This window comes from Crotalus tigris, unplaced genomic scaffold (assembly GCF_016545835.1).
Source record: "Crotalus tigris isolate CLP2741 ecotype Arizona unplaced genomic scaffold, ASM1654583v1 scf7180000018015.536803, whole genome shotgun sequence".
Lineage (NCBI taxonomy): Eukaryota > Metazoa > Chordata > Lepidosauria > Squamata > Viperidae > Crotalus > Crotalus tigris.
In genome coordinates this window covers 458,607-486,267 of record NW_024096777.1, presented here as the reverse complement: position 1 = coordinate 486,267, position 27,661 = coordinate 458,607, and the positions used below count along the sequence as shown (strand labels likewise).

General features: G+C 38.9%; 1 protein-coding gene across 2 annotated transcripts in view; it reads left to right on the top strand.

Annotated features, from left to right (window-relative positions):
- TOX (thymocyte selection associated high mobility group box) overlaps window positions 1–27,661 on the top strand; it is a 131,502-nt gene that overhangs the window by 45,366 nt on the left and 58,475 nt on the right. For both annotated transcript variants that reach the window (XM_039346581.1, XM_039346582.1), the window contains exon 3: window positions 7,820–8,062. In XM_039346581.1, the coding sequence (XP_039202515.1) occupies window positions 7,820–8,062 (243 nt within the window). The remainder of the gene's footprint in view (window positions 1–7,819; window positions 8,063–27,661) is intronic.

Genomic DNA, 27,661 nt, shown 5'->3' with positions numbered 1-27,661 from the left:
GTAAAGCATTTATGCGTGGTGTTTTGATAAAAATGAATAATTGTCATAAGCGGAAGCAGATCAGAAACGTAGAGAACTTGAAGATGAAATTAAATCAAAAGAAAGGGCCTTGATTTTAAATCCTTCTGATGAAAGTATTAAAGAATCTGTAAAGTTACTAAGGTCACAATTTAATATGTTGATAGCAGATCAAGCGGCAACCAATTTATTGTTTATGAAACAAAATACATTTTGTAATGCTAATAAGCCTGGGAGATGGTTGGCTTATCAATTAAGAAAGAAACAGAGACAGAGAATAATAGAGAAAATAAATTACAAGGGTAAATTAGTTTCTCAGAAGGAATTGATTAAAAAATCTTTTTTGGATTATTATCAAAAGTTATACAAGTCTACTAATGTGCAACTGCTAGATATAAATAAATATCTAGCTGAGGCAAGTTTTCCTAAATTGACTGAGGATCAGAAACATGAAATTAATGGCTTAATTACTAAGGAGGAAATTGCCTCAGCAATTCAACAATTGAAACTAGGGAAAGCACCGGGTACGGATGGGTTAACAGCTGTTTATTATAAAGCTTTAATGGAGGAGATGATCCAACCATTAAATGATCTTTTTAATGGTATCTTACAGGGTTTAGAGATTCCTCCTTCATGGCGTAGTGCTTTTATATCATTGATTCCAAAGGAGGATCAAGATCTTACTTTACCAAAAAATTATAGGCCTATATCTCTTTTAAATGTGGATTATAAGATATTTGTAAAAATCTTGGTAAATAGGCTTATGAGGGTGGTGCATCATCTTGTGCATAAAGATCAATCAGGGTTTATAACAGGAAGGTATATGAAAAATAATGTTAGACAAATTATTAATCTATTAGAATATTTAGACAAGAACAACCAAGTTCCTGCAGGGCTCATATTTTTAGATGCTGAAAAAGCATTTGATCAATTGAATTGGCATTTTATGCTAAGAGTAATGGAAGAAATGAATTTTGGCGAAAAGATATTACAAGCTCTTACGGTAATATATCAAAAACAAATGGCACAACTTATTGTTAATGGAGGTTTGTCGGAGGTTTTTACAATAGAGAAAGGTACTAGACAGGGGTGTCCTTTATCGCCATTGTTGTTTGTTTTAACACTGGAAATATTATTGATCAAAATTCGAGAGTCTCAGGAAATTAAAGGAATAGAAGTTAACAAAAAAGAATATAAGTTGAGAGCTTTTGCGGATGACTTGGTTGTTACTTTGTCGCAACCTGATTATTCTGCAGTAAACTTATTACAGTTGATTCATCATTATGGTTTGGTTTCGGGTTTCAAGATTAATGTAAATAAGACTAAAATCTTACCTAAAAATATGTCTAGTCAGGAGAAGCAGATTTTGGCTAACTTGACGGGTTTTGAGATTGTTAATAAGGTAAAATATTGTAACACAGATGTTGTCTGTTTCTAATGTAAAATTATTTAAAAATAATTATGAAAGGTTGTGGGTCAGGGTACAGAAGGACTTGAAGAATTGGGAGAAGTTGCAATTATCCCTCATGGGAAGAATTGCAGTGATAAAAATGAATATTCTACCCAAGTTTCTTTTTTTGTTTCAAATGTTACCGATTTTGAAAAATGAGATTAATTTAAGTGAGTGGCAGAAGGGTCTTAATAAATTTATTTGGGCAGGGAAAAAGCCAAGGGTTAAGTTTAAAATTATGCAAGACTTCCGTGAGAGGGGTGGACTTAAGGTACCAAATTTGAAATTATATTACGATGCGGTGGTCTTAACACTAATCAGTGATTGGGTAAATTTGACAAATCCTGAGATACTTCATTTAGAGGGATGGGATTTACTTTATGGGTGGCATGCCTATTTAATATTTAATAAAAAAATGGACTGGGTCTTTAAATCTCATATTTTAAGAATTTCTTTACTTAGGATTTGGAGAAAATATTATAAAAGTGATTTTAAAGTTCCATTATGGGCTATACCTTGGCATGCGATAGAAGGAATAAAAAGAGGAGTAAAAATGGACATGGTGTCTTATAGTCAGTTACTTAGATGGGATGGGCAAAACTGGCAGTTAAGATACGGGAAGATTTAGCGCAAGAAAATATTATTTATTCTTGGTTTCAATATAGGCAACTAGTAGATAAATGGAAGGTGGATTGTAAATTGGGTTTTCTTAGAGAAGATGGAAATCTTATTAAGCAAGTCAAGGATCAAAGACAAACCCATATCAAGAGAATTTATGGGGTATTAGTTGAAATGGACTCAGAAATGGAATTAATTAAAGATTGTATGATTAGATGGGCGCAGAATTTTGGTGTCCCAGTCTCATTGGACATTTGGGAAACCATTTGGGTGAGAAATGTCAAATTTACACAAGCACAGAACCTTAGGGAGAATTTTTATAAAATGTTTTATAGATGGCACCTTGATCCACAAAAAATGTCTCTTATGTACCCTGACGTGCAACCCAAATGTTGGAGATGTGGTTATAAGGATGCTTCCTATTATCATATTTGGTGGTCATGCAGAGAGATAAAAGCATTTTGGATCAAAATATGGTGGAATATCCAGAGAATTTTTAGAAGGAGGGTAAAATTTACTCCGCAATTATTTTTGTTAGGCATTGTTACAGATTGTGATACAAAGGAGGTTGTATTGATGTTAAATTTGATTACAGCCGCTAGGCTGTTAGTAGGACAATATTGGAAGAAGGAATCTTTGCCTACATTGCAGGAATGGTTTCTTAAAGTAGCTTATCTGGCGGAAATGGCAAAGATTTCGGCTTTCTTAAAGCAACAAACGCAAGAGAAGTTCCTTGCTGTTTGGGACAAATGGATAAAATTTATACAATTTAGATTGGGTATACAAAAATATCACATAGCTTTTTTATAAGTTTTATTTTTATATATATATATAGATATTTTTTATATATATATATAAATATAAATTTTTTAATTTAATTTTTTATTTTTATTTCTTAATTTTTAATTAAGCCTATATTCTGCTCTGGGAAGCTCAGGGGGGGGAAGGGAGGGTTTTTGTGAGGGGTGGGGGATGGGGGGGGGTTTATATATATGTAATGTTTAGTTTCTTTTTTGTATATGTTGCCTTTTGTTTTGTATTGTTTTTGTCTTTTTGTAAAATTTATAAAACTTTCAATAAAAAAAAAAAACAATAATGCAGTTTGTTGTCATAAAATCTTGTGTTTCATGTGGTATTTATTGGCAGTACCCGGAGTCCATTGTGGCTTTGTTGGAAGAGGAGATGTGTATTGTCCTTCCCCATGGAAAGTAAACCTCACCTTTCCTTGTCACAATATTGTGTTTTCTGCATACTACTGAAGTGGGTATGTAATGTACACTAGGAGTGCAAGCACACTTATAATATCAAGACAAATACAGATATACAGAATTAAACAAAGGGGATATTTGCTGATGCAGTTCTGTATTGCCCTCTCTTTAAGGATTTCTCAATGAATTTGTCCTTTCAAAGCTAATATTTAAAACAAATTCACTGTAAATTTACATACTGACAGCATGATTATTTACTTATACAATTTATGTAGTCATCAATATCACAGAGTGACTTTGGTTTAAAACCAAAAGAAGTGTAAACAAGTATAAACAAAAAAAAAAAAAGCAGGCAATAACAGCTTGTGTTTCAAGAACAGCTTGGTTCAAAGAATCCATAAATTCAGCATAAGGAAATCCAAAAGGAGAAAGTAGATCAATTAGAATGCAAAAATAAAACACTTTAATGGCTGGGTGTTTATGTTGCAGTCTCCAGAATCTCCATTCCCTATCAACTTCTGATAATCCATGTGTCTGGGTTCCGGCTGAAAAGCCCAGTGAAGTAAATCTACCAGAGACATTGTGATCTCTAATGTGAAGATTTATTAGGCATAGCATACCAGTAGGATAGAAAGAATACCAACCCTGGCAATGTGGCGGGAAAAAGTTAATTAAAAAAGTAAAACCTTCCCTCCCCTCTCTAACAGTTTAGGTCACATTGTCCAATTAGTTTTCAAACATCTGTTATGAGAATAAAACCTCAGTTCACCAAAACATCTCTTCAGTGACTTCAGCTCTCACACTGATAGCAACCACCTTCCTTCCAGACTGTAGGCAAGGTACAAGCATTATGGCAGTTCTAAAGCAAGGGATCTTCATAGCTTAATGCCATGATTAACCAGTCAGATGGGTTACTCATTAGAAGGGTTGATCTTCCAATACATTTGCAACTCTATAGATGCCTCTCAGTTAGTTCTCTAGTTTAAATCTCTAAATTGGACTTGGCTATGGTGATACCTTGTGCTGACAAAACAGGGTTTAGATCAGTGTGTTCCTGAGATCTACAATGATAAACCAAGCACAGTAGGAGTGGGCAGGAATTCTCAAGGAGGATAACCACAAGCCTACTGTTTGTTTTATTTGCCTTCTAGTCACTTTGGAGACTGGCTTTGCTTGCCATTTAACTTTTATACAAGCCAATAGGAGAGGTGTTAATTACTATATAAAAGATATGAAAAACAGATTCAGGAATTGAATATATCTAATTTAATAAAAAAAAGGAGTGATATAATAGCAGTGTTCCAATAGCTAAGGGGTTGCCCCAAAGAAGGGGGGTATCAACCGATTTTCCAAAGCACCTGAAGGCAGGATAAGAAGCAATGGATGGAAATTAATCAAGGAGAGAACAGACCTAAAATTAAGGAAAAGTTTCCTGACAGAAATTTCCTGACAGTGAGAACAATTAATCAGTGTTGTGGGGGCTTCAATATTGGAGGTTTTTAAGAAGAGATTGGCAACCATTTGTCTGAAATGGTAGGAACAGAGTAGGACTAAAAGACCTCCAAGGTCCCTTACAACTTTGTTATTCTGTTAATCTATTAATCATGGCATAAGGTTCATGTTATTTATTGATAGGTTTTCTTGTGCAAAATGAATTTTGTTTGTGCTGCTTATCCATTATATAAAATTCTAGAAATATTAATTACAAGTTGCTTTCTTATTATCAGTGAGAGCATAACTTAATATTTTACTCAAAGGACCCAAAAAAGATCACTCACAATAACTACTTGAAAGTTATGACTCATTGAAAGTATGACAATGCAGTTTCTTCTCAGCTATAATCTGTATGTGATAACAGCAAAATAGACTAGGAAATGAGAGGATCTAGGCAAATAGCAAATGCTTCTGAACGTTTTGAGCATTAGAAGATACACTACTTGCATGCTCAGTAAACAAGCAGAAAATGTTTAGCCATTAAAGTGCTTATATAACATGTACTTAGCTGCTACACCTACACTGCTAATACTGTAAAACATATAGTTTTGCTGAAACAAAATACTTGTCAAGTGTTTGTTAAAGAACAAACAGTTAACAAAAATAAACATATCACAAACAAATTACTCTAAAAATAGGGGAAAGGGGAAAAAAATTCAAACCAATTTTCTAGAAATGTTCATTTCTCTTGTTGACATCCAGCATGGTGCAATTGGTTCACTAAAAAATATCATTCCAGTTCTGTCAGTCATTCACCATCTGCTTAATTAATATTGTCAGCCAGCAGGAAATTGAAAATAGAGAAATCAACATTTAGATGAATGTCTTTATATTAGTTTATATAAAATATTTGTACTTGGTGTATAATATGCAAAGACGCAATATGAGTCATTTGAGCAATGTATGCACTTCTGTGCACACACATGCTATCTATTTTGCCCTCATTGTATCCTAAACTGTTTTCTCTTAGCTTGCATCTAAAAAGGAATGTAAATCTGGCTCCGGGAATGAGGAAAGAATGAGTGAACCATTTAAGCAGAACTTTAAAAAAAAAATTATTCAGTCCTGAAAAAGAGGGCAGTGTAAGGAAGAAATTCAAAATAACCCTACCTTGATTTTATTTGATGTAAGATGGAGTAGAGAAAAACTTGGACATGCTTTTGAGTTTTTGTTATTCTTTCTAACAACACTAAAGAACAATCCTTGAAATCGCTGCTGTGTGTTTCTTGATTTTGCCTATTTTGAAGGGCTGACATTGATCCCGAATACCTCAGTAGTCTCCCATCAGAGAGGCAATGGACCTAGCCCTCTAGCTGTAAAATTTGGTAATAGATCTTTGAGTCTCTAGAACCAGGTTTGGAGGTATTGTTACAGCATCAATAGCAGATTGATTGATTGATTGACTATGTCATTTTTTACTCCTAGCAACCACATACATTTTCTCCATGATGCTCTATCCCTAAAATATTTTTTCAGATCTCATAATGATGTCCACATGACTACTGTAACTTAGTCCATCTACTTTAGTGCTTCTTCTCTTTCTTTCGAGTTTTGCTAGCAATAGAAACTTTTCCAGAGAACTAGGATTTTGCATAATGTATCCAAATAGAACAATTTGAGCTTGATCATTTGTGCCATGAATGAAAACTCTGGATTGATTTGTTTGATGATGAATGAATGGCAGATTGATATACAAATAACAAACGTGCACAATGCCATGATGCAGCTAGCACAATAATTTGGATAAGCCTTACCTCAGCTGACAACAGTTCCACAAGTTACTACACAGCCAGTATTGCTCTGTTGTCCTAAAAGTCTACTGGTGAAGTTTGGGGATGGGTGTCACAAGATCAGTTCTTGACTTTCATAATGCAACATGAGTCATTTAAAGTTCTACTTCAGTGGTATTTCCTATAGTTTGGCCCAAAGCCACCTTAGTCTGTTGAAAATGCAGATGAATAGCTCATGCTGCTCATTGAGGGCAATAAAGGATTATTAGAAATTACCAGAATTGTTTGCAAAGTTTTAGAGATGCTTTTTGACAAGCTAGTCAGGGAAACACCAACAAATCAGGTGAAGCAATAACATTGTATTTGTGAGCACATACAGTAGTTGATTTCCAATTGTATGCCACAGATAAGCATTGGAATGATTATCCCCTGATTAACCCATTTTGGGAAGAACTTTTAATGGTATTTTTGTAATTTTTTAAAATAAAGACTTGTTGCATTTCTCTGTCATCATGTCTCCCTTTCAAGCAATCTTCGGCTACCATGGACTCTTGCTCTACTGTTCCCCATTTTCAGGAGAGACAAGGCCATTCAGCTCTAGATTTGGCCAAGGCCAAAGATTCTGATTAGCTAAGTTGACATTACCAATAATTGTGGATGGACATAAGTATTCACTATTAAGATTGTTCTTATTAACATAAAAAAGCAGAATCAAAATGCTGTATTTTCATAGAGTACTCTTTGTATCTAAGGCTAATTTTCACTGGGTATAACAAATTAAATTTATTATTCCTTTATGCGCTATAGAACAATACTTAAGAACAAGATTTTCTTCACTTGTATTGTTTCTGCTCTTGAGTGGCAATGAATGCTAGGAGGCCTTTTTGAGGTAATATTAATTTTATAAATTCCCTTCCCTTCCCTAGCTCCCGTTCAGCCGTGTGAAGACTCTTAGAAAATTGTAATGAAAACTTAAATTTAGCCACTGAGGTGGAAAGAATTCTGCTTAATGGAAGCAGTGAAAATATTAAAGGTTGTAAACCTCCCAAAAAACTATTTTCTCATTCATAGTAGTACAAATGTCTTAATACAGTAGATAGTGCTTTAAATGTGTGTAGAGAATAAATGATTGCCTACCATTATGCCAGCCACAAACTTCATTTTGTTTGTAAACTTTATATTGCTTACAGTGCTTGAAAAAGTGTTTTGTCACTTTGAAATATTAGTAAATTTTTTTTCATGATAGTTTAATTAAAATTTTTCTTTCAGTTTAATTAAAACTTTTTTTCATCTTTCCACAGTCTTTTCCTGGTCCAAGTCTTGAAAGTGAAGATTTTAACATACCTCCCATTACTCCACCTTCATTACCTGACAATTCACTGGTGCATTTGAATGACACAGAATCTGGTTACCCTTCACTGTGTCACCCTATCAACCATAATGGCCTGCTTCCATTCCACCCCCAAAATATGGATCTACCTGAAATCACAGTCTCAAATATGCTTGGCCAAGATGGAACGATGCTTTCAAATACTTTGTCTGTGGTAAGCTTATTAATTGCATATATGTTTGTGGGTATGCATATATGTATGCTTTCATGTATGTTTTTCAAAACAATGTACTGTTTATAATCTGATAAGAAGCTTACTTTAAATTATACATGATATAAGAGGTTTGGGGATTGAAAAAGTATTACCCTCTTTCCCAAATCATTAAGGACAGTCCTAATTTGAAGTTAGAGGAAGATCTTTTAACATAACGAGGAGAGGTTTGCTTGTTGCTAGCCATTTCTCAGTTTTTCAGATACAGTATATATTGTGGCAGAAGTAGAAAAGCAACCCCATTGTGGATACTTCTGCAGATAAAACTCTGCAGTACAGTACATAATGTACTGTACTGTACATACATAACTGGAAGCCAAAAATAAATAAAATGGATGGACACCTTGGAATCTGGCATGTGGCCTTTGGTTTCAAGACTTCAGGTTGTCCTTCTAAGCATTATTTGTGGTCCCCAGTAAATGCTCCTAAATTGTATTGTTTTACAGGAGGATAAGATTATATAGAGATTGTTGAGTCCCTCGCGAAATGGCAAGACACGAGAAGCAGTTGTAGTTCTCAGATTGCTTTATTCTTCATTTAGCTTACAGATTGAATGCTCCGGCAACGCCCAAAACTCCCGGCCTCTTATATAGGCCTTTCCCGGGTCAATGTGTTACTTTTTGCGCGCCAGCACCCGCGCATGTGCACAGGCGCTGGCGACAACCTGTCTGGTCCCGGGCAGCTTGTACCTGCCCGGGACCGCCTGCAAACGCCCCGAGCCCGTTTGCAAAGCTCGGGACATAACACCCCTTTCCCCCGGGCTAAAACTACTACCAACATGCAACCCATTTTCTTGATGCAGTTTTCTACTCCCCAGTGTTCCTACCCTTCTACTGGCTCTGTTTAGACAGCAATGTTATGTAATCCTCTAAGTATTTAGGTGATTTCCTTGCTCTCTGTGACCACTAGGCTCTGGGTCTCTGGCAGGTGTCCCCTGACTGAGGGGTGACGTGTGCCTGTTCCCCTTATCATGCCTTGGTGCCTTCCAAGGACTGTGCCCCAATGCCTGGCCTGCTTGATTGCCCACCGGGCTCGTCAGGCCAGGGCTTCTGTCACTTTGTGACCTGGTTGTCCCGCCTAGCTGTAGGCTCTCTGGCCCTTCTAAATGATAGCCACTGTTGGGCGTCTCTGTAGAACCTCTTAGGTCCGTCCAAGACCTGTCAGGAGGCTGTCCATCCCCTGATCCCCATTCTGTGTCCGGGCTTGTGTGGGTTTCTGTACCTTCACAAAACTCAGTTACTCCCTGATTTGGGCTGGAGGTGTTGTAGTCGGGACTTGGTTCCTCGATCACTTCCCTGTATGTTTGCCCCCTTGTAGGACTTGGGGTAAGGTCAGGCCAACTCTGGGGATTATGTGCCAGCTCTCTTGCGGGGTATGATTTATTTGGATGCTCCCGGGTATCCTCCCTGACTGGAGTACTGTGTTGTGCAGGTGAATAGTGATTGTGCCCCCGGACCGACTCCCTGGCTGGAGTAGGCGTGAATGCCTGGTGGTTGGATAAGCCCCTAGAATTCCTGTTTGGGGCACTCGCGGAATCTTGGAATGTGCCATTTGTGGCTCCATCATTGGTGATGGGCAGCAGCTCATGCCCTTCCCTTTGCTCAAAGGGATCCCCCTCCCCCCTGGAAAAGACCCAGGAGACTCAGCAGGAAGGTCCCGCCTAGGGCGGAGTTGGTCAATGTGCCGACGCAGGACACGACCGTCGTCCAGGGAGACCTCGTAGGACAGAGGACCTGTGACCCTGGAAATAGAAGCGGGGACCCATGTATGACCAGGCCCGTAATTACGAGTCCAAACCGGGGCACCCACAAGTAGTTGTCTAGGTGCCCTAGGGTGTGAGGTAGATAAAGGCAGTCTGTCCGGATGCAACCGGTCAAGCTTCGTAGTCAGTTTGCGCCCCCAGCGAAGTTCAGCTGGGCTTCTCCCTGTAGAAGTGGATGGTGTGGTGCGATAAGAAAGGAGAAAGTCAGCCAACCTGTGATGCCAGTCCCCATAGGTGAGTTTCTTCAAGGCGTCCTTGGTGATGCGAACCATGCGTTCAGCCATACCGTTGGTGGACGGGTGGAAGGGTGCAGAAGTGGCATGACGAATCATGTTGGCCTGCAAGAAAGCTTGGAATTCGGAGGAAGTAAATTGAGGGCCGTTGTCAGACACAATGACATCTGGGAGCCCGTGTGCAGCAAAAATCCCCCTCAGTACCTGAATAGTCTTTGCAGTGGTGGTGGATGAGACAGGTACAACCTCAAGCCATTTTGAATGGCTGTCAACGAGGACCAAGAAGAACTGGCCCTGAAAGGGCCCAGCGTAGTCAATGTGCACCCTAGACCATGGGGACTGTGTTTCCTCCCATCTATGCACAGGAGCTTGGGGCATCTCTGGGCGAGAACGTTGGCACAGGTGGCATGCATGCACCTTAGCCTCAATGTCCTTGTCTAGGCCAGGCCACCACAAGTGGCTGCGCGCAAGGGCCTTCATTTGAACAATGCCAGGATGACCCTCATGGAGGGACCCTAAGACCCTAGTCCTCATTGAGGTGGGGATGACAACTCTGCTTCCCCACAGCAGACAACCCTGAGAGGTGGAGAACTCGTTCCTTTTAGACCAGAAACTCTGAAACTCAGGACTAGGACAGTGCTCAGGCCATCCAGACAAAACCCAAGAAAGGACACGTGAAAGTGTGTGATCTGTGCCCGATTCAGCGGCTACATCCCTGGCGTTCAGAGGGGACTCTGGCAAGGCTTGGATGGATAGAATGTTAACAGCTGGCGCAGGGTCAGCTTCTATTACTGGCAGGGGCAATCTACTGAGGCCATCAGCATGGCCCATCTCTTTCCCAGGCTTGTGAAGTAAGGAAAAATCATATGCAGACAAAAAAATAGACCACCTGAGCATTCTAGGTGAAATGATTTGGGGAGTTTGCTTACGTGTGGTAAACAGTCCCAGCAGAGGCTTATGGTCAGTGAAGACCGTGAAATGCCTGCCATATAAAAAATCATGGAATTTTTTAATTCCAGCAACAACAGCTAAGGCCTCCCTGTCTATTTGAGCGTAGTTGCGCTCAGCAGAAGACAATGTTCTGGAGTAATATGCAACAGGAACCTGAGTTCCATCAGACCTGAGGTGGCTCAGGACAGCTCCAACCCCGTAAGGGGAAGCATCACAAGCGATGCACACAGGAAGGGACTCATTGAAGTGTGCAAGTACACTGTTAGAAGTGAGCAGGGTCTTGACCTCATTGAAACTAGTCTCATGTGTTTGTGACCACTGCCACACTGCTTGTTTATCTAATAGCCTGTGAAGAGGCTCAGCTACACTAGCTTTATGTGGAAGAAAAGAATTGTAAAAATTCAGGAGGCCCAGGAAGGCCTGAAGTTCAGCCTTAGACTTTGGCCTAGGTGCTTCTAAAATGGCAGTTAGTTTGGATTCAGCAGGGTGAATCCCAGCAGCATCAATTTTGAACCCCAAAAATTCAGTAGAAGGCACCCCTATTTTGCATTTGTCCTTCTTAAGCTTGAGGCCTGTCTTCCTGAATCTTAACAGAACAGCCCTTAGCCTTTCAGCTAGAATGTGTGTGGAGTCTCCTGCAATTAAGACATCATCAAAGTAGGGGCAAACCCCCGGTATACCCCGTAGTGTGTTTTCCATTACGCTTTGGAAAATCCCAGGAGCGACATTCACTCCGAACTGTAGCCTTTTTACCTTAAAGGCCCCTCTGTGGGTCACAATAGTCTGAGCTATAGCAGCAGCATCATCAACAGGCAGCTGTTGATACGCTTGAGCTAGGTCAAGCTTTGCAAAAACACGCCCCCCCTTGAGAGAGGCCAGGATATGACTGACCACAGGAACAGGATAGGCATGTTGCTGCAATGCCTTATTCAGAGTGCATTTGTAATCGGCACAAATGCGAATGTCCCCATTTGCCTTTAGAGGCGTGACAATGGGGGTCTCCCAAGGACTGGAGTCAACAGGTTCTAGAATTCCCTGTTGGATCAGTTTGTCCAACTCAGTGTCAATTTTACTCTTTAAAGCAAAAGGGACCCTTCTTGCTTTAATTCTAATGGGAGTGACAGTGGGGTCTAGTTTTAAGGACACAGGGGGTCCTTTGAATGTGCCCAGCTGGGGGCTGAAAACATCTGAGAATTCTTTGCAGACTTCCTGCAGGTCGAGTGTTTGTAAGCTGTTGAGCCCCGTGACGTGTATCCCAAGGCCTCAAACTAATCGAGTCCTATGAGACTCGTTCGTTCACCCCCTACTACTAATATGTCTAGTGGACCTTCAAAATTCTTATACTGTACGTTAAGGGTGGCCTCCCCCTTAACACACACTCTCAAATTCTGAAAGTCTGTTAGCACAATGTCAGAAGGCCTTAACTTGGCCTGAGTTCCACTGCTGGAACAAATCTTCCTAAATGTATGTAAGGAGATGATTGAAAGTGCAGACCCCGTGTCTAGTTCCATAGTTAATGGAACCCCTTGTAGCTTCACCTTGAGTGACAGCTTTTTCTTAATGGGCTTGTGTGTGCCTGTCCTGAAAATGCTTCTTCACGAAGCGCAAAACCCCACCCTATTCTGGCTGGGGACCCTGGTACCTTTCAGGCGCAATTCTTCCTGAGATTGTACCTTTCGTCGGCCCAGACACACAGCTGCAATATGTCCTTGTTTTCCGCACGCCTGGCAGATAGCGGAGCGGAACTTGCAGTCGGTTCTCCTGTGGCGACCTCCACAGCCGATGCACTTGAGGGGAGCTGAAGAGCTTCCTTTCTGGTTCCCTTCCTTCGTGGGGTGGAGACGGTCGACTTCCTTGTCCGGATCCTCCTCGGAGTTCCCTTGGACTTCTTCTTGGTGCACGGATGCAACATCTGGACTGTTCCTGATCGGCCGCATGTTCTTGATGGCGCCGCCTGCTGCTTCTTCTGCGGTGACCCTCTCTCAAGGCATCTTGGAAGGACAAGTCCTCTTTGGCGAAAAGTCTCTGTTGTAACTCTCGATGCCTTAGCCCGCACACGAATCGGTCCCTCAGTCGTTCTTCGAGGTCCTTGAACTCGCAGTGCTTGGCGGCCTTTCTCAATGCAGCGATGTATTCTTTGGCCAATTCTCCGGATCGTTGATCCCTCTGCTCAAAGGTGTGGCGCCATGCGATGACGGACATCTTAGGCTGGAAGTGCTCCTTCAGTAGCTTCTTTAGATCTGCATAGCTGACAGACTCTAATGGGACAGGTGCTGTGAGGTTCTCCGCGATTTCGAAGGCGTCTTGACTGCAAACACACAGCAGGGTGGCAGCCTTCAAGCTATCTTCCCTCACTTGGTTCACCTTGAGGTAGTTTTCCACCCTGGCTATGTAGGACTCCCACCTCTCTGGATGTGAGACGTCGAACTCCGAAAGCCTTCCAATTTTTGCCATCTTCAGGAGATGGGTCTATCAGCCAGCCTACCCCCGAATGCGCACTGGATTGGCGGGTAGCTGCCGAGTCAACGCCGTTCTGCCGCTCAGGACTCACTTGGGTAAGCTTACACCTTTTCCTTTTCAGTCGATGCAAGGCATCCCACCTTCGTCGCCAGTGTTGAGTCCCTCGCGAAATGGCAAGACACGAGAAGCAGTTGTAGTTCTCAGATTGCTTTATTCTTCATTTAGCTTACAGATTGAATGCTTCGGCAACGCCCAAAACTCCCGGCCTCTTATATAGGTCTTTCCCGAGTCAATGTGTTACTTTTTGCGCGCCAGCACCCGCGCATGCGCACAGGCGCTGGCGACAGCCTGTCTGGTCCCGGGCAGCTTGCACCTGCCCGGGACCACCTGCAAACGCCCCGAGCCCGTTTGCAAAGCTCGGGACATAACAGAGATTACCTATGTTTAATATCATGTCATTTTAATTACCTTTAAATATAACTAAATTAAATTTAGAAATCACTGTGGTCCCATCCACTTTCTGGAGAACAACCTCTGGCATGCCAGTCAAAGTCCGGTTGTATATGCCACTCCTAGAGAAATGTTTTCCAGATTGTCTAATATTTGACATGCTTGGAAGGAGGGAAATAATCTATATTGCTGAAATCACAGAAGAACTGTATGTATAATAAACTATGTATGATTAGAAAGAATTAAAGAGTTTTGATTACATTGCTAGTTTCAACTAAAACTAGTGGATTTTGTTGTTGTTGAATATAGCATGTAACAAAATTACAATCTTGTCTCAAGTTTTTTTTAACATTAAATAGTATATTTTATTTATTCTATGGGAAAAGATTTGCAGCTGGCATTTTTCTTTATTTTTTCTTTTTCTGCATGTGTGGTTAATTTCCACGGCTACTGAATTGTTAGAAAATGTTTGAGGATTAAAATAGCCCTTTGAATCATGAAAACTAGAATGTTTCACTGAAAACTAGATTTTAACAAGGATAATGGCCCAATCTTGTTAACTCTTCACAAGGCATTGAAGACTTTGCTGTTCCTGCAGGCATTTTCATCGGGGGCGGGGAAGGGGGGAATGAGTTCTGCTGCTATGAGTGTGGAAGTGTTATGTTTTGTGGTGGGGGTTGTTTGTTTTTAATCTGGTAAACCACCAAGAATCATTTGTGTGAGATGAGTTACTATATATATTAATTAAATATTTCTTTCTGGACTGAATTAATCTCTGTTCATACATAGAGTCTAAATGCTGCTTCATGTTTCACCTTTGGGGATGAAATGAATACAGAGTTGATATAAAGAAATGTATCTGAATCATATGAAGATCTTAAGCGGATAAGAATAGTATTTAATACATACATACTGGATTCCACTAATTCTATATTGCAAGACTTTTTCTGTACTGAGGGTTAGAGTTTAGAAACCAAACATTTCCCTAAAGAACTGACATTTCATATCTATTTCTTTCAAAGAAGAGGAACAGAAGAATTTTGAGAGCTTGTAGATATTTAGCCTGAGAAAATCATTAAGAAAAAGTAAATAAAAGCCAAGTTGGGTAACTATTCAAGATACTTGGGGGATTTTAATATAAAACTGGAGGAAAAACTTTGATAACCTAAAAGAAGAAAGAAAATGTACTGCAAGATTGTTCATGGTTTATTTAGGTTCAAGTCATTTGCTTCTTTTAAATGATTTTTTTTTAATAGTAGAGCCTTAAAACTTTTAGTATTATATTTAATTTTAATTTATGAGGAAAGGTGAACAGATCTTACAATATTATTCTACATTGATTTTACAGTTCACATTTTAAAATGCATCTCTTTCTATAATTTTGAAAGGAAATAATCTATGAAAATCCTTTTGGCTGATATCTGAAAACATTAGCTGCTATATAATTTAAAATGTACTGTTCATGCAAGATTATGGTATTTCATAATATTAGAAGTATGAATGATACTTTTTTTTTCAGTATAACCTTACCAGCCACAAATAGTGAAACATTTGGCTCACATACGGCTCATGACTTTATGGCTATAGTTGGAAGAGTTCCTGGAATCATACTGCTAGTTTAGTTAATGAAGAGGTAATAGAAGTGAAAGATAATGGAAACAAAATGTAAGGTTATTAGAAAACAAAGTATGTAGCAGGAAAAGAAAGAGGGATACTTGGCTTGGTAATAATATTTGTGAAAAGGTTTTGGAATTATGATTGTTCAGAAACTGAATATTAATCAATGAAAAAATATCAAAGAAGGTAAATGCAATTTTAAGCTGCATCAATAAATGTAGTTTGTGAATTCCATTCTATTCTGTATTGGTAAACCTATCTCAAAATCGTTGTCCAGATCTGGGTAACACATTTTAAGAATGATTACCAAACATTTGAGAGAGATGGAAAGAAGACAATAAGGATGATAAAAAGAATAAGGAGAAGACACTGCAGAAATTTTGAAAAAGATACAGACAGATATGATAGCATTGTTTAAGACCTGTTATTGTCCCAGAGTGCAGGACATGAAATAGTGGTTTAAAATAAAAGGAAGGGAATTTTTATTTGAATTTCTGCACTGAGCAGAGTATTAGATTCTGTGTCTTCAGTGACTCATTCCAGTTCCATGATTGTTCAGGCTAATACAAATAGTCCTGGACTCACAACCACAATTCAGCCCCAAATTTCTGTTGCTAAGGAAGACAGTTGTTGAGTTTCCTCCCATTTTACGACCTTTCCTCTCATAGTTGTTAAGTGAATCACTGCAGTTATTAAGTTAACAACACGGTTGTTAAGTGAATCTGCCTTCCCCATTGACTTTGCTTGTTAGAAGGTTGCAAAAAGTGATCACAGGACTTCAAGAAACTGCAACTGTCATATATATGAGAGAGCTTCCAAACCTTTGAATTTTGATCATGTGATCACAGCATTGCTGCAGCTGTCGTAAGTGTGAAAAATTGTCATAAGTCACTTTTTTCAGTGCTATTGTAACTTTGAATGATCACTAAATGAACTGTTGTAAGCTGAGGACTACCTATATGTAATTGCTATGCTTGACCTGTCTGAATCCAGAGAAATACTTTTTCATAATTTTTTTTGCATTTTTTTCTTCTTATCCTGGATATGTGACACAGAAGCAATAACCAGAGTTACAAAGAAGACATTGTATGGTGTAGCATATTGGAAGTAACCCAAGCCCTACCATACATGATATATTTCTCTTTGTGCTGATTATGATGAGGCTTAATTGCAATATTTGCAAGGCCATAGAGATGTGATGAAAACTGAAAGGTATAACCTCCTTGTTTTAAGAAAGTGCTGTTACCTGGGAGGGGGGAACTAAACATAAGACAGCAGTGTAATCTGGATGGAAACAAATGTAAATGCAATTTGAGGTTCATTCAACCAACATAAACTTTCTAAATGATATGAAGCAATTATACCATTGTCTTCTGTTTTCATCATACGCTACCTGTTCTGGGCCTCAGAGTTTAAGAAAGATCCTCAGAAACTGAATCAGGTTAAGAAAATGATAACAAAGATGAGCAGAGAAGTTAGTATTGCATATTATTAAGAGAGATTGAAAAAGATTAATATATTTTTCATGAGACATGAAGACTAGTGGGTGGGTATCTAACATCATATTTCAGGAGGGCAAAAGAAGGTCAAGGCATGTCTTCTTTTGTTTCAGATTGCGTGACAGATTCCCAGATTACAGAAATAATTAATTTAAGTTGCAGAAATAAAGATTTCGATTACATTTTAGAAAATACTTTAAATCTGGGAGAGCATTTTAACAATGGAACCAGTTCTCCCAAAAATGGATTTCCTTCGGTAAATGTTCTGGAGTGAACTCAGGACACTAGGTCTGGGTAAAAATTTGAAACAAGTGGTTTGCAATATATGCCAATGTGATTGTGGCACCTTTCTTGATGTGGATAACTCTTTTGCAAGTTTTGCATAGCTGCTTCATGTATTCCAAGTTGTCCATGAGGGCATACACAAATAATAAACAGTTTCACTGGAACCATTAGCAAAGCAAAGTTGCCATGCAAGGACATGGTTGTGGAAACAGCTCAGAAACAATTTAGAAGCAGCCATTTTAAAAAGACATGACTACTTTTTATTTATTTATTTATGAATGAAAAAAAATCACAATAAATACTGTACATTAAAAAATTCTTCTCTCAAATGCTTTGCCCATCTTTATGAAGCCACCATCTCTTGGAGTAATTTCTGCATTCAATGTGGGTTTGGACTCACTGGCCTAAATAGTCCTCTTTGATTGTATAATTCTAGGAAGATTGTCATCTGCTGAGGGGGATTCTATATATCAGTAAATGTCAACAATTTTCTCACTGCATTCCTGTTTCAGATCCCTTTTTCTGAAATGTATTAGTTGGGTACTCATTGCAAAACAATTCATTATGCAGTCGTTCTGCCAGGCCATACACTTTTTAGTAGTGTAAGACTTCAGATCTCTATCAATGGCTATCTGTTGGAATGCCAGTCAGACTAGAATCAAGCAGTGGAGCAACATATATGGGTTAATTCCATGGAAGAAAATATTGCGTGGTCCTTTGTTTTCTCTGAGCTTGGTTGTTTTCTTGCAGATGTTTCATTACCCAAAAAAGGTAATATCATTAGTACTAGATGTTCTTCTGGCCCTGATGATGTTACCTAGTTTGGGTAAAGAAATGTCTGCAACAAAACAACCAAGCTCAAAGAGCACCAAGGTTCCCTCATTTCAATTTTGAGCTACACATATTCTCTTTTACTGGAGAAAATATTGCTCCCTGAAACTATATTTGACTTTGCTTTCCATACTAGTAGTTATTCCAGAATTTTTGTCTTTTCTGTTCTTATTTTCATGATTTTTTATAATGAAAAAATAAGAAACTGTCAGAATAAAAGGATAATTCATTGAGGCAATTTCTTTGCTCATATTTAAGCATTTGCCAATTAGTTATAGGCAATGAGATGTTTTGTGAAAGAGAACAAGCAAACGAGAAATGTACAATGTTCTCTCTGCTGGTTGTTAATAGGCTGGAAGCCCCATATACAGTGGGGCAAAAAAGTATTTAGTCAGCCACCAATTGTGCAAGTTCTCCCACTTAAAAGATGAGATAGGTAGACCTCAACTATGAGAGACAAAATGAGAAAACAAATCCAGACAATCACATTGTTTGATTTGGAAAGAATTTATTTGCAAATTATGGTGGAAAATAAGTATGTGGTCACCTACAAACAAGCAAGATTTCTGGCTCTCACAGACCTGTAACTTCTTCTTTAAGAGGCTCCTCTGTCCTCCACTCATTACCTGTATAAATGGCACCAGTTTGAACTTGTTATCAGTATAAAAGACACCTGTCCACAACCTCTAACAGTCACACTCCAAACTCCACTATGGTGAAGACCAAAGAGCTGTCGAAGGACACCAGAAACAAAATTGTAGACCTGCACCAGGCTGGGAAGACTGAATCTGCAATAGGCAAGCAGCTTGGTGTGAAGAAATCAACTGTGGGAGCAATAATTAGAAAATGGAAGACATACAAGACCACTGATAATCTCCCTTGATCTGGGGCTCCACGCAAGATCTCACCTCGTGGGGTCAACATAATCACAAGCAAAAATCCCAGAACCACATGGGGGGACCTAGTGAATGACCTGCAGAGAGCTGGGACCAATGTAACAAAGGCAACCATCAGTAACACACTACGCCATCAGGGACTCAGATCCTGCAGTCCCAGATGTGTCCCCCTGCTTAAGCCAGTACATGTCCGGGCCCGTCTGAAGTTTGCTAGAGAGCATCTGGATGATCCAGAAGAGGATTGGGAGAATGTCATATGGTCAGATGAAACCAAAGTAGAACTGTTTGGTAGAAACACAACTCATCGTGTTTGGAGGAGAGAGAATGCTGAGTTGCATCCAAAGAACACCATACCTACTGTGAAGCATGGGGGTGGCAACATCAGGCTTTGGGGCTGTTTTTCTGCAAAGGGACTAGGATGAGTGATCTGTGTACAGGAAAGAATGAATGAGGCCATGTATCATAAGATTTTGAGTGCAAACCTTCTTCCATCAGCAAGGGCATTGAAGATGAAACGTGGCTGGGTCTTTCAGCATGACAATGATCCCAAACACACTGCCTGGGCAACGAAGGAGTGGCTTCGTAAGAAGCATTTCAAGGTCCTGGAATGGCCTAGCCAGTCTCCAGATCTCAATCCCATAGAAAACCTTTGGAGGGAGTTGAAAGTCCGTGTTGCCCAGCAACAGCCCCAAAACATCACTGCTCTAGAGGAGATCTGCATGGAGGAATGGGCCAACATACCAGCAACAGTGTGTGCCAACTTTGTGAAGATTTACAGAAAACGTTTGACCTCTGTCATTGCCAACAAATGATATATAACGAAGTATTGAGATGAACTTTTGATATTGACCACATACTTATTTTCCACCATAATTTGCAAATAAATTGTTTCCATATCAAACAATGTGATTGTCTGGATTTGTTTTCTCATTTTATCTTTCATAGTTGAGGTCTATCTATGATGACAATTACAGGCCTCTCTCATCTTTTTAAGTGGGAGAACTTGCACAATTGGTGGCTGACTAAATACTTTTTTGCCCCACTGTATATCCAGAATACCAACCATTCCTTAAAATCATCCTTTTTCAGTTCTGTTATTCCATTATAAAACTAAATTTATTTTATTGTGTAAAACTAACATTTTATTTTTTCTCAATTGATATGGCTGTCCATTTCAAATTCATGACTCTGGTGCATAATAACAATTAAAAGCAGCATAATTAACATAAAACATTAACAACAAAAAGCATAATCCACAGCCAAATTGAAAAAAACCACCAATAGGAATTCAGCATAAACATTACATGAGTTTGGCCACACATTCACATCACAGGTTTCATGACAAAACTATGTCTTTAAAAGCCTTGTGTAAAGCCAACATAGTTCGGCCAATCTGATCCCTGGTGAAATTATTCTATGATAAAACATAGCTCCACATGAAACTAACATTTTATTCTGTCTTCCCAATGTCAGTCTTGAATCTATCATCTATTATTCCTTTCCATTCTTTGCTCCAGTTGAGAGCCCAAAACAATTCAATATAGTACTGAATACAGTAGATCACACTGACTTATATTGGCTTGCAGTAGATTTTGGATCTTTTTTTAAAAAAATATATTTTTAGTGTCTGTGGACAATACTATATTTTAAAAGTATATTCTCTGAATGACAGAATAGAACATATCACCGTAAACATTATGACTTATTTTAGAAAGTAGAAAGAAATGTTAGGATGTATTTTACTTCCTTTGAACACTTAAACACTTTGAATCTGAAATCTAAAATAGAAAAAGAGACAGCAAAAATGATGGATTTATTATCCAATGTTCCTTTTAATAATAACAACAAAAGAAGGGAAGTAGGAGAGAAAGATTATTATTAAATGAAGCATATATTAAAAGCACACTTTACCTTCTAAATGCTAATGAGCACATATTTTGAAAATGATCATATCTGGAAGTAATAGAATAAGTTTATACCATGCACCCAAACTGTATTAGTAATCCTCTCTTCGCAATCACAGTTAGTTCTGGCAACTTCATCATTAAGTGATGCAGTCACTAAGCAAAATAGCAAATAACTACAACAGATTTGTAATATCACTTCTCTTTCAGTTATTAAGCAAGTCACCATAATCATTGAGACATCATGTAACTCTTCTTCTTGTGCCATATCCATTATTGGACCTTGGTGATCATGTTGGCAATCCTGTTTTTATCAGCAGCTGCACGAAAAACTGCTGCTGAGTTTTGTCCAAACCAGTCCCTTAGATTTTGAAGCCACGATGTTCTTCTTCTGCCTGGACCTCGTTTGCCTCCAATCTTTCCCTAGAAGGATTAAATGGAGTATGCCGTATTTTTCTGGGTGTCACATCACATGTCCGAAATATTCTAAGTTTCATTTTTTAATTGTTTTGATGATTTCCCTTGGCCTTCCCAGGTGGCTTATCACCTCCTCATTTCTGATCTTGTCAACCCAGCTTATACGTAACAGCCACCTGTAATTCCACATTTCAAATGCTTCTAGTCTCTTCAGGTGGCCTGTAACTGCAACTTGCAAATTTCATGTAACTGCAACTTGCAAATTTACTGCCAGCTTCTCCATTGAATCTACTTATTGTAAGCTGACTGTGAAATGTAGAAAAGATAATAAAATGATTGCAGGATGCTGCATGTGTTGTAAACTGCCAGCTGCAAAATGTATGAATTTCCATCACATGACCATAGCGACACTGTGCTAGTCATAAATGTGAGGACTAGTTGTAAAGTGATTTTAGTGCTGTCATTACTTCAAACAGGAGCTAAATAGGGCTGTCTTTAAGTGAGGCATTTGCCTTTTTTAATGGGACAATCTGCTTAATTACTCAGTATCCTTTTAGCACTCTGCTTATGGTCAGGAACACATTCTTAAACAAGAGCTCCTGCTAAAAAAAAATCAAATCTCTAACAATTAAATTCTTCCCTTTCTCTTAATTTCACAAATACATAACTTCCCTATGTGCCTTTTCATTCATTTAATTCATTAAATCATGCTAAGTAAATCATTTACTCCAATCTCCAGATACCGTGATCATCATCAAATGCATCTATAAATAATTATTTCTACTATCTATTAATTGAGGCTTTCACATAGAAGTTTTAGAAATATATAAAAAAGAGCAGAACAGTTTACCAAGCAGAATACCTTTCTTGTGATAAGTATAGTCAGTTTTCTCACATTTTGACCAGTAAAAAACAGCTAACATACATATGTTATTGTATCACAATAGCATCTGTAATCTGTAATATAGAGACTTCCTTGCAAACCCTAAAATGTTCTCTGCATACCCGCCAAGTTGGAGCTAAATGTAGTATATTTGACACATGTTCAGGGTTTTCCATTCTTGCTGAATATAATTACAGTAAAGCTCATTTTGTTTCATTTTTTCCATGTTCAAGATTGATCTAGTCTTTAGGGGAATCATCTCCAACTGATGTTTTCCAGATGTGATGAGCTACAGTTCTTAGCATACCAAGCACATAGCCATTGGAAAAGTCCTATTCAACGTACAAAACATAAGATATACCTCAAGTGAGGCAAGCCCTTAGATGATTGGTAATGATTTCCATGTAGTTTTTTTTTCTAGCAAGATGATAATACTGATTTTAAATTCTTGCCCTTTCAGAGTACTGTAGGTGCTATAAACCTGACAGTGCTTTCCGTATAAAACTAGTAGGCAGAGAAGGCTGTTTAATAGCAATGGTGAGCAGTATTTTTTACTTCAATGTAATAACCAATACTGTCATCAATGAAACCAAACTTTTTGTCCTTCTCTTCTTCTGCCTGGGGATGGTTAAGGGATAGAGTGGGTGATTTACCAAGATGTATTATTTGCTCTTCCTTTTAAAACAATCATAGGAATAATTAGACTGATTAAAGGACAAATAGATTTCTTAATTTTTCTGCAAGGTTCATAACACCTATTATGTTGTTGTTGTTAATTGCAAAGTCGTGTCCGACCCATCGCAACCCCATGGACAACATTCCTCCAGGTCTTCCTGTCCTCTACCATCTTCTGGAGTCCATTTAAGTTCACACCTACTGCTTCAGTTACACCATCCAGCCATCTCATTCTCTGTCGTCCCCTTCTTCTATTGCCCTCAATGTTTCCCAGCATTAGGCCCTTCTCCAGTGAGTCCTTCCTTCTCATTAGGTGGCCAAAGTATTTGAGTTTCAACTTCAGGATCTGGCCTTCTAAAGAGCAGTCGGGGTTGATCTCTTCTAGGACTGACCGGTTTGAACGCCTTGCAGTCCAAGGGACTCGCAGGAGTCTTCTCCAGCCCATAGTTCAAAGGCCTCAATTCTTTTGCGCTCAGCCTTTCTTATGGTCCAACTTTCAAAGCCATACATTGCAACTGGGAAAACCATGGCCTAGACTGTACACACTTTTGTTGGCAGGGTGATGTCTCTGCTTTTTAGTATGCTGTCTAGATTTGCCATAGCTTTCCTCCCCAGGAGCAAGCGTCTTTTAATTTCTTGGCTGCAATCCCCATCTGAGGTGATCTTTGAGCCCAGAAAAATAAAATCTGTCACTACCTCCATTTCTTCCCCATCTATTTGCCAGGAATTGAGAGGGCCGGATGCCATGATTTTGGTTTTCTTAATGTTGAGTTTCAAGCCAACTTTTGCACTCTCCTTCTTCACCCGCATCAAGAGGCTCTTTAGTTCCTCTTCACTTTCTGCCATTAGAGTGGTATCATCTGCATATCTTAGGTTGTTGATATTTCTCCCGGCAATCTTAATTCCAACTTTTGATTCATCTAGCCCTGCCTTTCTCATGATGTGCTCTGCATATAAGTTAAATAGGCAGGGCGACAGTATACAGCCTTGCCGGACTCCTTTTCCAATTTTGAACCAATCAGTGGTTCCGTGTTCAGTTCTCACTGTTGCTTCTTGACCTGCATATAGGTTTCTCAAGAGACAAATGAGATGGTCTGGTACTCCCATCTCTTTAAGAACTTGCCACAATTTGTTGTGATCCACACAATCAAAGGCTTTAGCATAGTCAATGAAGCAGAAGTAGATGTTTTTCTGGAACTCCCTAGCTTTCTCCATGATCCAGCGTATGTTGGCAATTTGATCTCTAGTTCCTCTGCCTCTTCGAAATCCTGCCTGTACTTCTGGTAGTTCTCGATCCACATACTGCTGGAGTCTAGCTTGTAGGATTTTAAGCATAACTTTACTAGCATGTGAAATGAGTGCAATGGTGCGATAGTTTGAACATTCTTTGGCATTGCCTTTCTTTGGAATTGGAATGTAAACTGACCTTTTCCAATCCTGTGGCCACTGTTGAGTTTTCCAAATTTGCTGGCAAATTGAGTGTAGCACTTTTACTGCATCGTCTTTTAAGATTTTGAATAGCTCAGCTGGAATACTGTCACCTCCACTAGCTTTGTTGTTGCTCAGATTTTCTAAGGCCCATTTCACTTCACATTCTAGGATGTCTGGTTCGAGGTCAGTGACCATCTCATTGTGGTTATCTGGGATGTTAAGCTCATTCTTGTATAGTTCTTCTGTGTAGTTTTGCCATCTCTTCTTAATCTCTTCTGCCTCTGTTAGGTCCCTGCCATTTTGGTCCTTTATCATGCCCATCTTTGCATGAAACTTTCCCTTCATATCTCCAATTTTCTTGAAGAGATCTCTGTCCTCCCTATTCTGTTGTTTTCTTCTATTTCTTTGCACTGTTCATTTAAGAAGGCATTCTTATCTCTTCTAGCTATTCTCTGGAATTCTGCATTCAATTGGGTGTATCTTTCTCTTTCTTCTTTGCCTTTCGCTTCCCTTCTTTCCTCAGCTATTTGCAAAGCTTCCTCAGATAGCCATTTTGCTTTCTTGCATTTCTTTCTCTTTGGGATGGTTTTAGTTGCTACCTCTTGTACAATGTTGCGAACTTCCATCCATAGTTCTTCAGGCACTCTGTCTATCAGATCTAATTCCTTAAATCTATTTGTCACCTCTACTGTATATTCATCAGGAATATGATTTAGTTCATACCTGAGTGGCCTAGTGCTTTTCCCTACTTTTTTCAATTTAAGCCTAAATTTTGCAACGAGAAGCTCATGATCTGAGCCACAGTCAGCTCCTGGTCTTGTTTTTACTGACTGTATAGAGCTTCTCCATCTTTGGCTGCAGAGCACATAGTCAATCTGATTTCTATGTTGACCGTCTGGTGATGTCCATGTGTAGAGCCGTCTCTTGGGTTGTTGGAAAAGAGTGTTTGTTATGACCATCGTATTCTCTTGACAAAATTCTATTAGCCTGTGCCCTGCTTCATTTTGTACTCCAAGGCCAAACTTGCCTGTTATTCCGGTTATCTTTTGGCTTCCTACCTTAGCATTCCAATCCCCCATGATGATAAGGACATCATTTTTTGGTGTTAATTCTATAAGGTGCTGTAGGGCTTCATAGAACCGGTCAATTTCATCCTCTTCAGCACCAGTGGTTGGGGCATAGATTTGGATTATTGTGATATTGAATGGTTTGCCTTGGATTCGAATTGAGATCATTCTGTCATTTTGGGGATTGTATCCCAGTATTGCTTTTCCTATTCTTTTATTGACTATGAAGGCTACTCCATTTCTTCTGAGGGATTCTTGCCCACAGTAGTATACCTGATGGTCATCTGAGTTAAATTCACCCATCCCTGTCCATTTTAGTTCGCTGATTCCTAAGATGTCGATGTTCAGTCTTGTCATCTCTTTTTTGACTAAGTCTAGCTTGCCTTGATTCATGGATCTTACATTCCAAGTTCCTATGAAGAAAAAATCTTTACAGCATCGGACTTTCCTTTCACCACCAGATATATCCACAGCTGAGCGTCCTTTCAGGTTTGGCCCAGTCGCTTCATTCTTTCTGGCGCTACTAGTACTAGTCCTCTGCTCTTCCCCAGTAGCATATTGGACACCTTCCGACCTGAGGGGCTCATCTTCCAGTGTCATATCTTTTTGCCTTTTAGTATTGTCCATGGGGTTTTCATGGCAAAGATACTGGAGTGGGTTGCCATTTCCTTCTCCAGTGGATCACATTTTGTCAGAACTCTCTGCTATGACCTGTCCGTCATGACACCTATTATAGCCCATGAAAACATTTCAACCCAAAACAAGGTTTGGAAATTTTGCTATCATCTATTCAAGAATAGTTTGGAACTACAAATAGAGTACTGGAGCTGCATGCAGATATCTTTCCTGTTCATAGAAAAGATGCCACTAATTCATATTTTTGAGCTAATGCTCATTGGTCTTCATTTATTTTTCTTGACTATGATTTCTACATTTCACCATAACATACATTTAAATCAGAAACCAAAATATTTTGTTTCTGATTAAATAGTATATAAAGTGTTGATTGTGTAAACATATTTTGACTAAACAATAGAGGAAGATTTGCATGGCCTATATTGCTTGACAAAGAAACAGTCTGTTATGGGAGCTGATGCCTTTTCTTGTCATAGATCAGGGGTGTCAAACTTGCAACGTCACGTGATGTGTCGCGATGTATTGTAACTTTTTTGCCATTGCCGGCAATGGGGTGGGCGCGGTTTCATTATGATGCATCTGGCCCATGGATCGGCAGTTTGACACCCCTGTCATAGATAGAAATAAGGCTCAATAGGACTTCGGGGGTATTGTAATTGAATTGCAAATCCATACCAAGGAAAGACTACTTCCATTTTCCCCTCTAAGCCAATGATTCAGCATAGATACAAAATTTTTGGTATATTTAGCATTCTCCCAAAAGTTACATTGAAATGAATAAAATAATCAAATAAATGCCTGATGTTAATTATATTCCTGGAAACTGGAGGAAAAGAGAAGCAGCCCATTTATAAAATTGTTTCAGTAGATATAATTAGGACCCAAAGTTTTATGTAACAAGTGACAGAAGGATACACAATAATTATAGTTTGTTGACAAGTGGAAAAGAATTCCTTTTATATCTTAGAGCTTTAGAAACAAAGTGTAAATAAATATGCTATTTGACAGATTGTAATTGCCATCAGCAGGGCATCTTCCCCTTGAATCTGATGGTGTTATTAAAAGGGGAATTACAATTAAGCATTTTATAAAGTGACGTGAAAGTCCATTAAATTTCTCTAACAAACAGTAATTTGCATTTGATACTTCTACAACACTTTTTTATTTGCAGAAATGTTGTTGGTTGTGACCTCCCCCCCCCATTTGGATCTCCTGCTGCTCTTTTTGTGCTTTGATAAATTATATTACGCATTTACTCTCTTTTTCTGATTCACAGTACACTTGAAAATATAGTATGCCAGTGATAGATCTCTTTGACTCTTACATGAAACATGGAAGACAAGACAAAATGAAATGTTGAATTCCCTTGATAGACCCAGAACATTTATTTCTTTAGATTGCAAATAACAGGTTCCATTTAATTTTGTATTAAATCTGTTTCATTTAAGATGAATATATTTGTTCCTTTTGGGGGGGAAATAGTTTAAGTTTCAACTTAGAGAAAAATTAATATTTAGGAAAGGATAGTATTGAATAGATATTGAG